Raw genomic sequence first — 11,023 nt, 5'->3', positions numbered from 1 at the left:
GCTAGCCTTGAGCTGAAGAGCTGAGGGACAGCACCCAGGCCCAGAGTTCAGGCCCACGACTGGACCCCCCCAAAAAAAGAGTCTCATGGCCTTTCCTTCCTAGGCTCAGTTTGAACTGTGATTCTCAGATCTCAGCCTCTTGAACAGATAGGATTACTGGGCAAAATATAGATGCTTACACAATTCAGTGCATGTGAAGTTTGAAGACCAGGCAAATCCAGAGACAGAAAGCCAGTTAGCGCTTGCGTATGGCTGGAAGAAGGATGGAGAGGAACAATAACTGCTAATGGACACAGCTTTCTTTTGAAGATAAGAAAAATGTTCTAAAATAGAATATGGTGCTTGTTGCACAACTCTGTGAATATACTAAAACCACCAGATCTTACATTAAACAAGTGACTTATGTTTTATGTGAATTATATCCCAATAACATATTCCTTTGCTTTAAAAAAAAAAAAAGCCATGGGCTGGGAAGGTGGCTCAGTGGTAGAGTGCTTGCCTTGCATGCCTGAGGCCCTGGGTTTGATTCCTCGGCACCACATAAGCAGAAAAAAGAAAAAAGCCGAAAGTGGCTCTGTGGTTCAAGTGGTAGAGCGTTAAGCCTTGAGCTGAAGAGCTGAGGGACAGTGCCCAGGCCCAGAGTTCAGGCCCCATGACCGGACCCCCCCAAAAAAAAAGCCAGAAAACTGGGTCCTGTTAGCACATGCCTATAATTTTAGCTATTCAGGAAGCTTAAATCTGAGGATCACAGTTTGAAGTGAATCATGGGAAGCAGAGTCTACAACTTTTCTCTCCAATTAATCACCAGAAGTGGAGGTGTGGCTCAAGCAGTAGAGGACCAGCCTTGAACGGAAAAGGCCGAGGTACAGCACACAGGCCCTGAGTTCAAGACTCAAAACCAGTGCACATGCACAGAGAAAGAGAAAGAGAGTTGGGGGAGGGGGAAACTCACAGAGAAAAAGTGCAAAGAACATTAACTACTCAATTACTTGAAGTGAAAGACTTGTTTGAAATACATAATTTGGGGTGGGAGCCCCAGGGAGAGGGGGAGAATCCCCCACAATGTATAGAGGTGGGCTTGGGGGGACATGTAGGCCCCATTAAAGGGAAGCTAACTCTCCAAAGGTAGAACTTCATTTGCTGAGACAAAGAATGACAGACACTCTCCATTTGGGGGCACAACATGTCATGGCACCATCAACATCTGGGGACCCAGAGCCTAGAGTTTCTACATACGACAGATTGGAAATGAACAGGTTAGGCTTAGGAAGAGACTGAATTAAGTCTGTTGCTAGGTGCACTCTTACCTTCTAGGCACAGCTGGAAACTTGGAAATGAGGAGAGAGGGGCCCAAGCAAGAGAAATAACTGAACACAGAGAGACAATGAGAAGACATGATGAGCCCAAGACACGTTAGACTGGTTCATGGTGTGGCAGGAGGAGAAACACTGGGACACGATGCAGTTTGAGAGGGAACAGGGTGCCAGTGGCTCATGCCTATAATCTTAGCTACTTAGAAGGTTGAGATCTGAAAATCAACGTGCAAAGTCAGTCCAGGCAGGAAAGTCCAGGAGACTTTCATCTCCAATTAGCCAAAAACATATAAAAAAACAAAACCAGAAACGTATTTTAAAAAACAACTAACAAACAAACAAACAAACAGAAACAGAACTAGACCTATGGTCCAACTAGTAGAGCATCAGCCTTGAAAGAAAAAGCTAAGTAAGGGACAGTGCTCTGGCCTTGAGTTCAAATCCCTGTACTAGTATACACACACACACACAAACACACACACACACACACACACACACACACGAGGATTTTTTTTTTTTTTTTTTTGCCAGTCCAGGGGCTTGAACTCAGGGCCTGCACACTGTCCCTGAGTTTCTTTTGCTCAAGGCCAGCACTCTACCACTTGACCCACAGCACCACTTCGGGCTTTTTCTGTTTATGTGCTACTGAGGAATAGAACTCAGGGCTTCATGCAAGCTAGGCAAGCACTCCACCACTAAGCCACATTCCCGACCCAAAATAGAAGAATTTTTGAAGTTAGTAACAATGGTGATGAATAGCCTTGGGCTACATTCTGTTTTATACAGACAAACTTGTTTATAATGGCAGAGAACATTACTGAAAGCAATGCATACACTTCTCCTCATGGTCTCATGAAGTGCAAGATCACAGTCAGTGGCTGGTTAGCACCACATGAGACAAACGATGTCTCTGATCTTACTAACAGCACTATAAATATGTACTCTCTCTTGGTTACTGGGGGAGGAAAAACAGCAAAGAAAGAAAATTATAGGAGAGACCTGACTGGATCAAAGTGACTCCAGTATAACTACTGGAAAAATAATTCCCTAAGGACCAATTCATGACTTCTGACCAGTGCCACCATCTTTATACATGGAACGAACATCCATCATGCATTCTTCTTTACAATACATGCTTTCACCCAACTCAACTCTCTGATATATACTGCAAACAACAATAAAAGAAATGTTCAAATAATAGTAAGTACGGTATATACAAACATATACATACCTAGTATCAAAAGGGATTTTAAATTCCTTGCTATAGACCCAGTTATCTAAGGAAATCCATCTGTAGTTAAGGTCATTAAATCTGTAGTAAGGATCCTGTTGATATAAAATAAAAAGTTTGGTAGGTAAAGATAAACATGCAAACATAAATCATTAAATTACTGAGTGATGAAAGGGGTGACATCGATCAAGATATATTCCTATTGATTTGTTGAGTGGTAGGTAACTCCTTTATACAACTTTATACAACAGTATAACTTAAAAAATTACTATAGCTATTGATCACCTAAAAATGAACGAACTCACAGGGCTGGGAAGGTGGCTCAGTGGTAAGAGTGTTTGCCTCACATGCATGAGGCCCTGGGTTCAATTCCTCAGCACCACAGAAGCAGAAAAAGCCAGAAGTGGCGCTGGGGCCCAAGTGGTAGAGTGCTAGCTTTGAGCTGAAGAGCTGAGGGACAGCGCCCAGGCCCAGAGTTCAGGCCCCATGACTGACAAAAAAGAAAAAAAAAAGAATGAACTCTGACTCATAAATATACAGGTCAGTTAACACAAAAAAAGTGGGTAGAGGTGGGGCAAAGTGCTTGTCTGACACGTGAAAACCTGGGTTTGACTCCCAATACTGTAAAACAACAACAAAAATTGATGATAGAGGGGATGAATTCCAATGAATACTTAAAATGAAGGAATTCTGAGATATAAATAATAGGGATGCATTATCAAAGAATATGTGCATAGATTAAGAGTGGCTGTTCTGGTTTTTCTCATAGGTCCACAAAAACACTCACTCCTTGGAGTCAGTTACACTTCCAGAGTTATTTTCCACGTGGTTTTACTGAGTGGGCACACCAAGGATCTCCACAGAGAATCAATCAATCTGTTAGAAAAAAAAAGAGCTCCCCAAAACGGCAAGAGGGTTGCCACCCAGAACACAGAAACAAAGAGCACTCTGGGCAAGGCAAATCTGTACTTCTGCAGAAGGGTACAAGTGCACCACTGAAGAGGTAACAGACAACATGAGGAGAGCAAGGTCAGTTCCTGTTTAAACCTAACCCTAAAGGCCCTCCCCTTCATTCCTACTGGCCAGAGTATCAAGGTTACCATCTTCACGATTGGCTGACACTTGATTTTGAACCAGAGGAGGGACTAACATTTACAGTTTGGGCAGTCAAGTTTTGCCAAGAAGAATCCAGAAGAGCCCTAACTTTAGACCCTTAAGATGATGACTCACTTTGGTAGAAAAGACCGTTTTTCTCACAGATCTTACCAACTTCAGGTTTCTGTGATCACCCATACCGGGCCAGCAACCTGAGGCCCACAGACCCAAATACAGCTCACCAATGCAGCTGACTGCCTGTTTGTGTGGCCAGCGAGTCAAGAATGGCCCTGGCTCATAAATAAGAGTCATACTGGAGCTCAGCCATGCCCATTCCCTTAAGTACCACTCATGGCTGCTTTGGAGATGCAATGGCAGGGTTCAATAGACCTATGGCCTCCAAAGCCATGGTTGGTACCCAACCCTCTACTGAGAATGTCAGTCACCCCCTTGCCTTAGAAGCCAGACCTCCTGTGAGGCAGTTTCTCTGTAAATGTCACCACAGCTACAGAGAGGAAAATGGTGCAAGAAGGAGCTTCTTCCATCATCAGGGACAGGGCCAAAGGCCATGTCCTTAGGGACTATAACACCAGAAGGACAAAGGAAAAAGCCAACTTCATCTACATTCTACACAGGGAAGAGCTGGATGACCACATTAGGCTAGCAGTGGCCAGTGGGGCAACTGTTTGGACACCAGCCCACAAGATGCACTACAACCACTGGCTTGTACCATGATGGAGAAGAATATACTGAAAGTGGAGGTGCTGCTCAAGCTGTAGAGTGCCAGTCCTGATTGAAAAATAAAAACAAACAAACAAATAAGAGCACCAGGTCCCAATATAGATACAAAAAAAAATATAGCCAAGTACCAATGGTTCAAACCTGTAATCTTAGATACTCAGGAGGCTGAGATCTGAGGGTCCCATTCAAAGCCCAGCCTGGACAGCAATGTCCCTGAGACTCTTATTTCCAATGAACCACCAAAAAGCCAGAAGTGGAACTGTGGCTCAAGTGGTAGAAAAAAGAAAAATACATGGAGCCTAATGGGAAGAAACACTTTAATAAGTTACCCAGGAAGTGGCGCTGTAGCTCAAGTGGTAGAGAGCTCTCCTTGAGCTGAAGAGCTGAGGGACAGCACCCAGGCCCAGAGTTCAAGCCCCACGACCGACAAAATAAATAAATAAATAAATAAATAAATGTTTAAAAAAAAAGTTACCCAGAAAGGAAGTAATTGATGAGATTTACTAACAACAGATAATCATCAAATTGATTTTCAAGTTCTGGTTAACGATAAGGTTTTGATCTGTTAAATGGTGTGTAGCAGGCCCAGCTAACTTGTCTCCGTTTCTGGTCTTCCCATACGCAGAATTTGGCCTCACCAGTGAATAGACACGAAATAAATATTTAAGGACACTGCTTTGATTGTTAGTTTGACCAACCAAGCTCTCTGCTCAGCCTATTTATAACTCTACACTGTGGATATAGTCCAAGAGAGTTAAATATACCACAGGGGGGGAAGTGTGAGGGCCACGCCCCCATACCTCTACAGGCCAATGAGGGAGGGGGGGTCTCACCATCTGACTGGCCGAGCTCAGTCTTGTCACGCCCACCCCTCCTACTTGCAGGCTGATGCTGACTGAGCCGCAGGAGGCAATCACCCTGTGTATATTTTCTCTACACAAACAAAATTTACAGCTTAATTTTTTCCCCCTCTGATTCAAAGAATTCTGAAGGCTTCATATTGCATGACTCCAAATAGATGCTATTCTGGATGTTTACAGACTAAACCCCAACAGGCCAGACCCAGCCAAAATGAAGACATTCATGCTCAGTGCCACATCATCAAACAAACCTTCCTTAAGGATGCAGGCAGAACCCCCAAAGAGACAAGCATTTTTGTGAAAATAGAAGATTCTGGTCCAGCTGAATATGTCACAAAATTAACATATCATTTATTGACACATTTTAGAATGTATCAGCTAACTATAGAGTTGGCAGCTACAGTCTGATCTTCAAACATGAACAGTTAGTACCATTTTAAAATGGTACTAACCAGTAGTCATGCCTATAATCCTTGCTACTCTGGAGACTGAAATCTGAGGATTGTGGTTTAAAGCCAGCTGGGTCAAGAGAGTCCACAAGACTCTTATCTTTTGTTAACTACCAAAAAGCCAGAAGTAGAGGTGTGGTTCAAGTAGTAGAGCACCAGCCTTGAGCAAAAAAAAAAAAAAATGAGAGTGCTCAGGCCTTAAGTTCAAACCCTCAGTACCAGCACAAATTAATTAACTAAATTTAAAAAGGAAGAAACCATCTGGGCACTAGTGGCTCACATCTGTAATCAAACCTACTCAGGAGGCTGGGATCTGAGGACCACGGTTCAAACCTAGCCTGTGAGACTTTCATCTTCAATTAATTGCAGAAAAAGCCAAAAATGGAGCTGTGGCTCAAGTGATAGATTGCTAGCTTTGAACAAAAGAGTTCAAGAACCCGGACCAGCAACAAAAAAAAAAAAAAAAAAGAAAGAAAGAAAAAAAAGAAAAGTAAAAAGAAGAAGAAAAGAAAAGAGAAGACTGAAGGCAGAAACCCCAAAAGGTGAAATGGGTTTCCCAAAGTCCCACCACTAAGTCTAGCTACATCCCAGGGATGGCCCCCGCCACATATGCTCTCCTATAGGACAACAAGGAAATGATCCCGTTGGACCTGGATGTGGGGATGTGACCCCACTGGAAGTTGTTATTGCTCCCATTTACCAACAGAGTTCAGGGGGCAAAGTTCCTATGGCTATTTAAATAATGCTGAAGCAGTGACTCAGACCCAGGAGATCCAGCTGAGCGATCACACACTTGCTCATTAGCCAACACTTGTGACATGTCACAAACCCTGTCCACAGTGACAGCATCAGAGCTACTGACTGAGTAAGCAGCTGGAGACAAGCGTGTCACGGGTGCAACCCTCCTGCTGATATTTATAACTTACATTTACCCTTCTTACCACACATCAACAAATCATGGGTCATCGGAGCCTACAAACAGCATGATTATCATGTATAATTGTCAGGGAGCTTCTGGATTCCATTAATTACCCCTACTTATCCAAGATAAGCAGACTACTTAGTGAGACGGACCTCTTCTACTTCTTCCAGGAGCTAGGAAGTGGGAAACTTGAGGTGACTCGTGTGGGGAGAAGTCAGTTGGAGGAGATTTATGGAACAGGTGACTCTGATCAAGGTGCACTGAGCAGCTGGGCGCCGGTGGTTCACGCCTGTAATCCTAGCTACTCAGGGAGGCTGAGATCTGACGATCATGGTTCAAAGCCAGCCCGAGCAGGAAAGTCTATGAGACTCTTACCTCCAATTAAATCACAGAAAAAGCCAGAAATGGAGCTATGGATCAAGTGGTAGAGCACTAACCTTGAGCAAAAGGAGCTCAAGGACAGTGCCCAGGCCCTGAGTTCAAGACTCAGGATGAACAACGCAACACACACACACACACACACACACACACACACACACACACACTATCTGCATGCCTTTCCTCTTGCTCACCAGTCAGTTGTTGCTCTGTTTTACAGGCTTTGATTATTCAGCCTTGAAGAATGGGAAGACATTAGGGATTCTGTACAGAAAACAGAGATAGTCACCTGCCAAACAGCCAAGACGAGTCACAGAGCCTCTCAGTAAACGCAAATTCCATCTGATCATTGTCTCAAGTCAAAACTCCTTCTTTAGCTAACCTCCTCTTCCTCTTGCTTGCCACATGAAATCTACCAACATAGGCAACGAAATAATTCCTTTTGTTTCTGCATTCAACACGTGTTCTCATAACCATTCTCACAACTTCACTGCTTCAGCCCCAGACAATAGAACTGTGATGGCCCTTCCCCAGCAATCTATGCTTCTACTCTCCTGTGCCCTCATCTTCACACTTGGCAGTGACCTTCTAAACGGTAACTGATCACTGGATGCTGGTGGCTCCTGCCTGTAATCCTATCTACCCAGGAGACTGAGAGCTGAGGATCACCGTTGGAAGCTAGCTCATGCAGAAAAGTCTGTGAGACCCTTATCTCCAATGAATCAGCCAAAAGCCAGAAGTGGAGGTATGGCTCAAGTGGTAGACAGCCTTGAGTAGAAGAGACAAGTGACAATACAAGGACTTGAGTTTAAGTGCCAGTCCTGTAACAAAAGAAGGGGAAAAGGAGCCAGGCACTTGTGGCTCACACCTGTAATCCCAGCTACTCAAGAGGGTGAGATCTGAGGATCTCAGTTCAAAGTCAGACTGGGCAGGAAAGTCTGTAAGACTTTCATATCCAATTAACTTATTTCATGATATGAGCAACCTTTCTCAGTGACTCGTGACCTATATTCTTTCTTGGTAAGTAACTCTAGGCAATAATCTGATTTGCTGCAGTCATTGTTTCTCATTGGCTTAATTCAAGAAGTCAAATGAGGTACACAGGGACTAGGAAAAACAAACCAGGCTTCCTCCAACCAGGCCCAAGTGAAGCCTCGGGGCACCAAGGGCAGCTCACGGTCTACGTCACGACAGGTAGCTAGTTAACTGAACATAAAGCACTTACATTTGAGATTGCTTACCCAAACATACACATAGGACAGTGCTCACTGTCAGTTATAACCTGCTCTTTCTTTCTGATACACACTTTGACAAAAAAAGAAAGCAACTCCTGAATACCGGATAGGAAATTTTGCATAACCCTGGTTGATAACTTGTGGTTAAATTAAACTGAGATAATCTTGATGGTGGATCATAATGTTTCACAGACACAAGGCTTTCCAAGACACCATGACTAAGCCTAGCACAGGATAGAATCCAGGCTATGGAGTCAGGGCCATCTGGGTTGCAAATGGCCTGTCAACTAAGGTGCTGTAGGGTCTTGGGCATGCACTCTCTAACTTCTCCTGGCTCCAATCTCATCCACTCCTGCTCTGTTGAGCTGTTATGAACATTGAGGACAACAAGTGCAGCCCAGGAGTGTGTGGCGTTCTGGTACATTGCCTCCCAGCAAAGAGAAGATGGGAGACAATGATAACACAGCAGGTGTGAAGCCCAGGTGGAGAAAAATGGAAGAAAGATAAAGGAAGAAGCAAGTCTGTTTGCAAAACTCTGTGCACAGGCTGCAGACAGGAAATAGGTCCTCAAGCTATGTGTATACTGAGGCTTGGAACCTCCCCCCCGCCCCACCTCCGGGCACAACTACACTTACTTATATCTCAGCCTTAAAAAGTGATTTAGGAGCCAGGTGCCAGTGGCTCAGGCCTGTAATCCTAGCTACTCTGGAGGCTGAGATCTAAGGATCGAGGTTCAAAGCCAGGCCAGGCAGGAAAGTCTGTGAGACTCTTATCTCCAATGAACCACCAGAAAACCAGAATTGGTGCTGTGGCTCAAATGGTAGAGTGCTATTCTTGAGTTGAAGAGCTGAGGGACAGCACCCAGGCCCAGAGTTCAAGCCCCACAACCAACAAAAAAATAAAAATAGAAATAATTTAGGCCTATCACCCGTGGTTTGTAATCCTAGCTATTCAGAAGGTTGAGATCTGAGAAGCCAGTTGAAAACCAGCCTGTGCTTAAGTCTGTAGGATTCACTTCCAATTAACCTGCAAAAAGCCAGAAGTGGTGCTGTGGCTCAAGTCTTAAACTGAAAAAGTCAAGCGAAAGCAAAAGCCCCTGAGTTCAATCCCCAGAACCTGACCCAAAATTAATGTTTTTAAAACAAATTAGGATTTACAAAAAAGAAAAAGTCTGCAATATACAGTACAAATTCAGAAATACAGAAAATAATAGAGCATATACCTAGCCGATGCAACATTATTTTCAATTTTGCTATATTTTGAGAATTGATTGTGATGGTATTACACAGTATTTGATAACTTGCTTTCCTTCATGTGCTAAGAATTCATTTTATTGGTATCTAGTGATCTAGTTAGTTCAACTTAACTTCTATAGGACATTTCAGTATAGAAACACATTAAATTTATCTTTAAAAAGAAAAAAAGTATTTAGGCTTAGGGCTGGGTGTACAGCTTATTGGTATAAGCCCTGGATTCTAGCCTTGCACACAACCAATCCTAGTATTTAAAGTTTGTGCTAACACTGACAATTCCAACTTTTAATCTTGCCAGTCTCCTCCTCTGCTCCCATCAGGACTCCACTAAATGTTGCAATTGCAAAAGAAAGAAAGAGAAGAGAAGGAAAAGGAAAGGAAAGGAAAGGAAAGGAAAGGAAATCAACCCTGAGACGTGACGTGGGGTAGTGCAAACTGACTTTACTAAAGATTACTGTCTCCAGCAAGCGTCCAGGTTAACTTTCCTTGTTCTAATTCTCTTTAATGTTTCTTTCCAGCTCACACTGTCAGAGAAAATTCTCCATGGGTGATAACTAAGTCGTTAACTGCCATCCCGTGTGCATGACAATGTATCTTTAGGCTTTGTTTTGTGGTTTGACAGACTTGCTGCCACTGCAGCTATCTTTTAGGAGGAAATAATTAGTTATGTACATGTTCATTTTTTCTTTTAACAGCGACCACGGCGTTCTCTCTCTCAACTTCCTCCTTCCTGAGTGACTGGGGTCCCCAGCTTGGGTCGAAGTCTCTCCATCCAGCCTGTACCCCCCTAGCTGGGCTCCCTCCCCCCCCCCCAGATCACCAGATGTGAGGGGAAGTTGGCGCCAAACCCACGAGCAAGGGCCGGAGTTTGGGGGTTGCCGGGCGGTTCTGGGGCTCCAGCACTGCGGAAAGGGGAGCGGGAGGGGCGCGGGGGGCCGCGCGGGCCGCGCCTCGTACCTGGATCAGGCCCTGCTGGATCAAGGCGCTGTGCACGCAGCCCGGGACCGCGCCGGGCAGCTTCAGCGAGCCGTTCCCGCTGCGCAGCCGCCAGTCTCCGCGCAAGCTCAGGCTGCTCGTCGCGGCCGCCCAGCCCGCGGGGCCCACGGCCAGCAGCACGAGCAGGTGCATTCGCATCTCGGGAGCCCACGCCGCGGAGACCACCCCCCACACCTCTCGACCAAAGCCACGCGTCCTCCGCCGTGCAGCGCTGGCTTTGGCTGTCCCCGCCCCGGAACCCCGGGACCCGCCCTCCCTCGGGACCGGGGCCAGCCCCCCGGGTCAGCTGAGCGCCGGGCCCCACGCCCACCCCCTGCCCCGTCCGCCCGTCCGTCCGTCAGGCTCCGCGGATTTCTCCATCCACCGTGGGGAGGGCCACGGAGTCCATCCGAGATCAGGTACACGACGAGCGGCTCTTCCTCCCCCCACCCCCCGACCCCGACCCCGCAGAGAATCGAAGCGGGGAGACGCACCCCGCCTCGGTCCCCGGCCTTCGTCGCGCGCGCAGCAGTGATCTGCGGGTGCCCCGGTCCCCGCGCAGCTCGCCCCA

At 45.7% G+C, this 11,023-nt stretch overlaps 1 protein-coding gene across 1 annotated transcript in view; it reads right to left on the bottom strand.

Annotated features, from left to right (window-relative positions):
- Nucleotides 1–10,659, bottom strand: part of Manba (mannosidase, beta A, lysosomal) — a 42,896-nt gene extending 32,237 nt beyond the window's left edge. Inside the window, exons 1-3 of the mRNA XM_013023749.1 lie at nucleotides 10,435–10,659; nucleotides 2,545–2,639; nucleotides 180–252 (exon numbers count right to left, since the gene is read on the bottom strand). Of these exons, the coding sequence (XP_012879203.1) occupies nucleotides 180–252; nucleotides 2,545–2,639; nucleotides 10,435–10,611 (345 nt within the window). The 5' untranslated portion in view covers nucleotides 10,612–10,659. The remainder of the gene's footprint in view (nucleotides 1–179; nucleotides 253–2,544; nucleotides 2,640–10,434) is intronic.
- Nucleotides 10,660–11,023: the final 364 nt, after the last annotated feature.

Source organism: Dipodomys ordii, unplaced genomic scaffold (assembly GCF_000151885.1).
Source record: "Dipodomys ordii isolate 6190 unplaced genomic scaffold, Dord_2.0 Scaffold70, whole genome shotgun sequence".
Taxonomy (NCBI): Eukaryota; Metazoa; Chordata; class Mammalia; order Rodentia; family Heteromyidae; genus Dipodomys; species Dipodomys ordii.
This window is presented reverse-complemented; position numbering and strand designations above follow the sequence as displayed.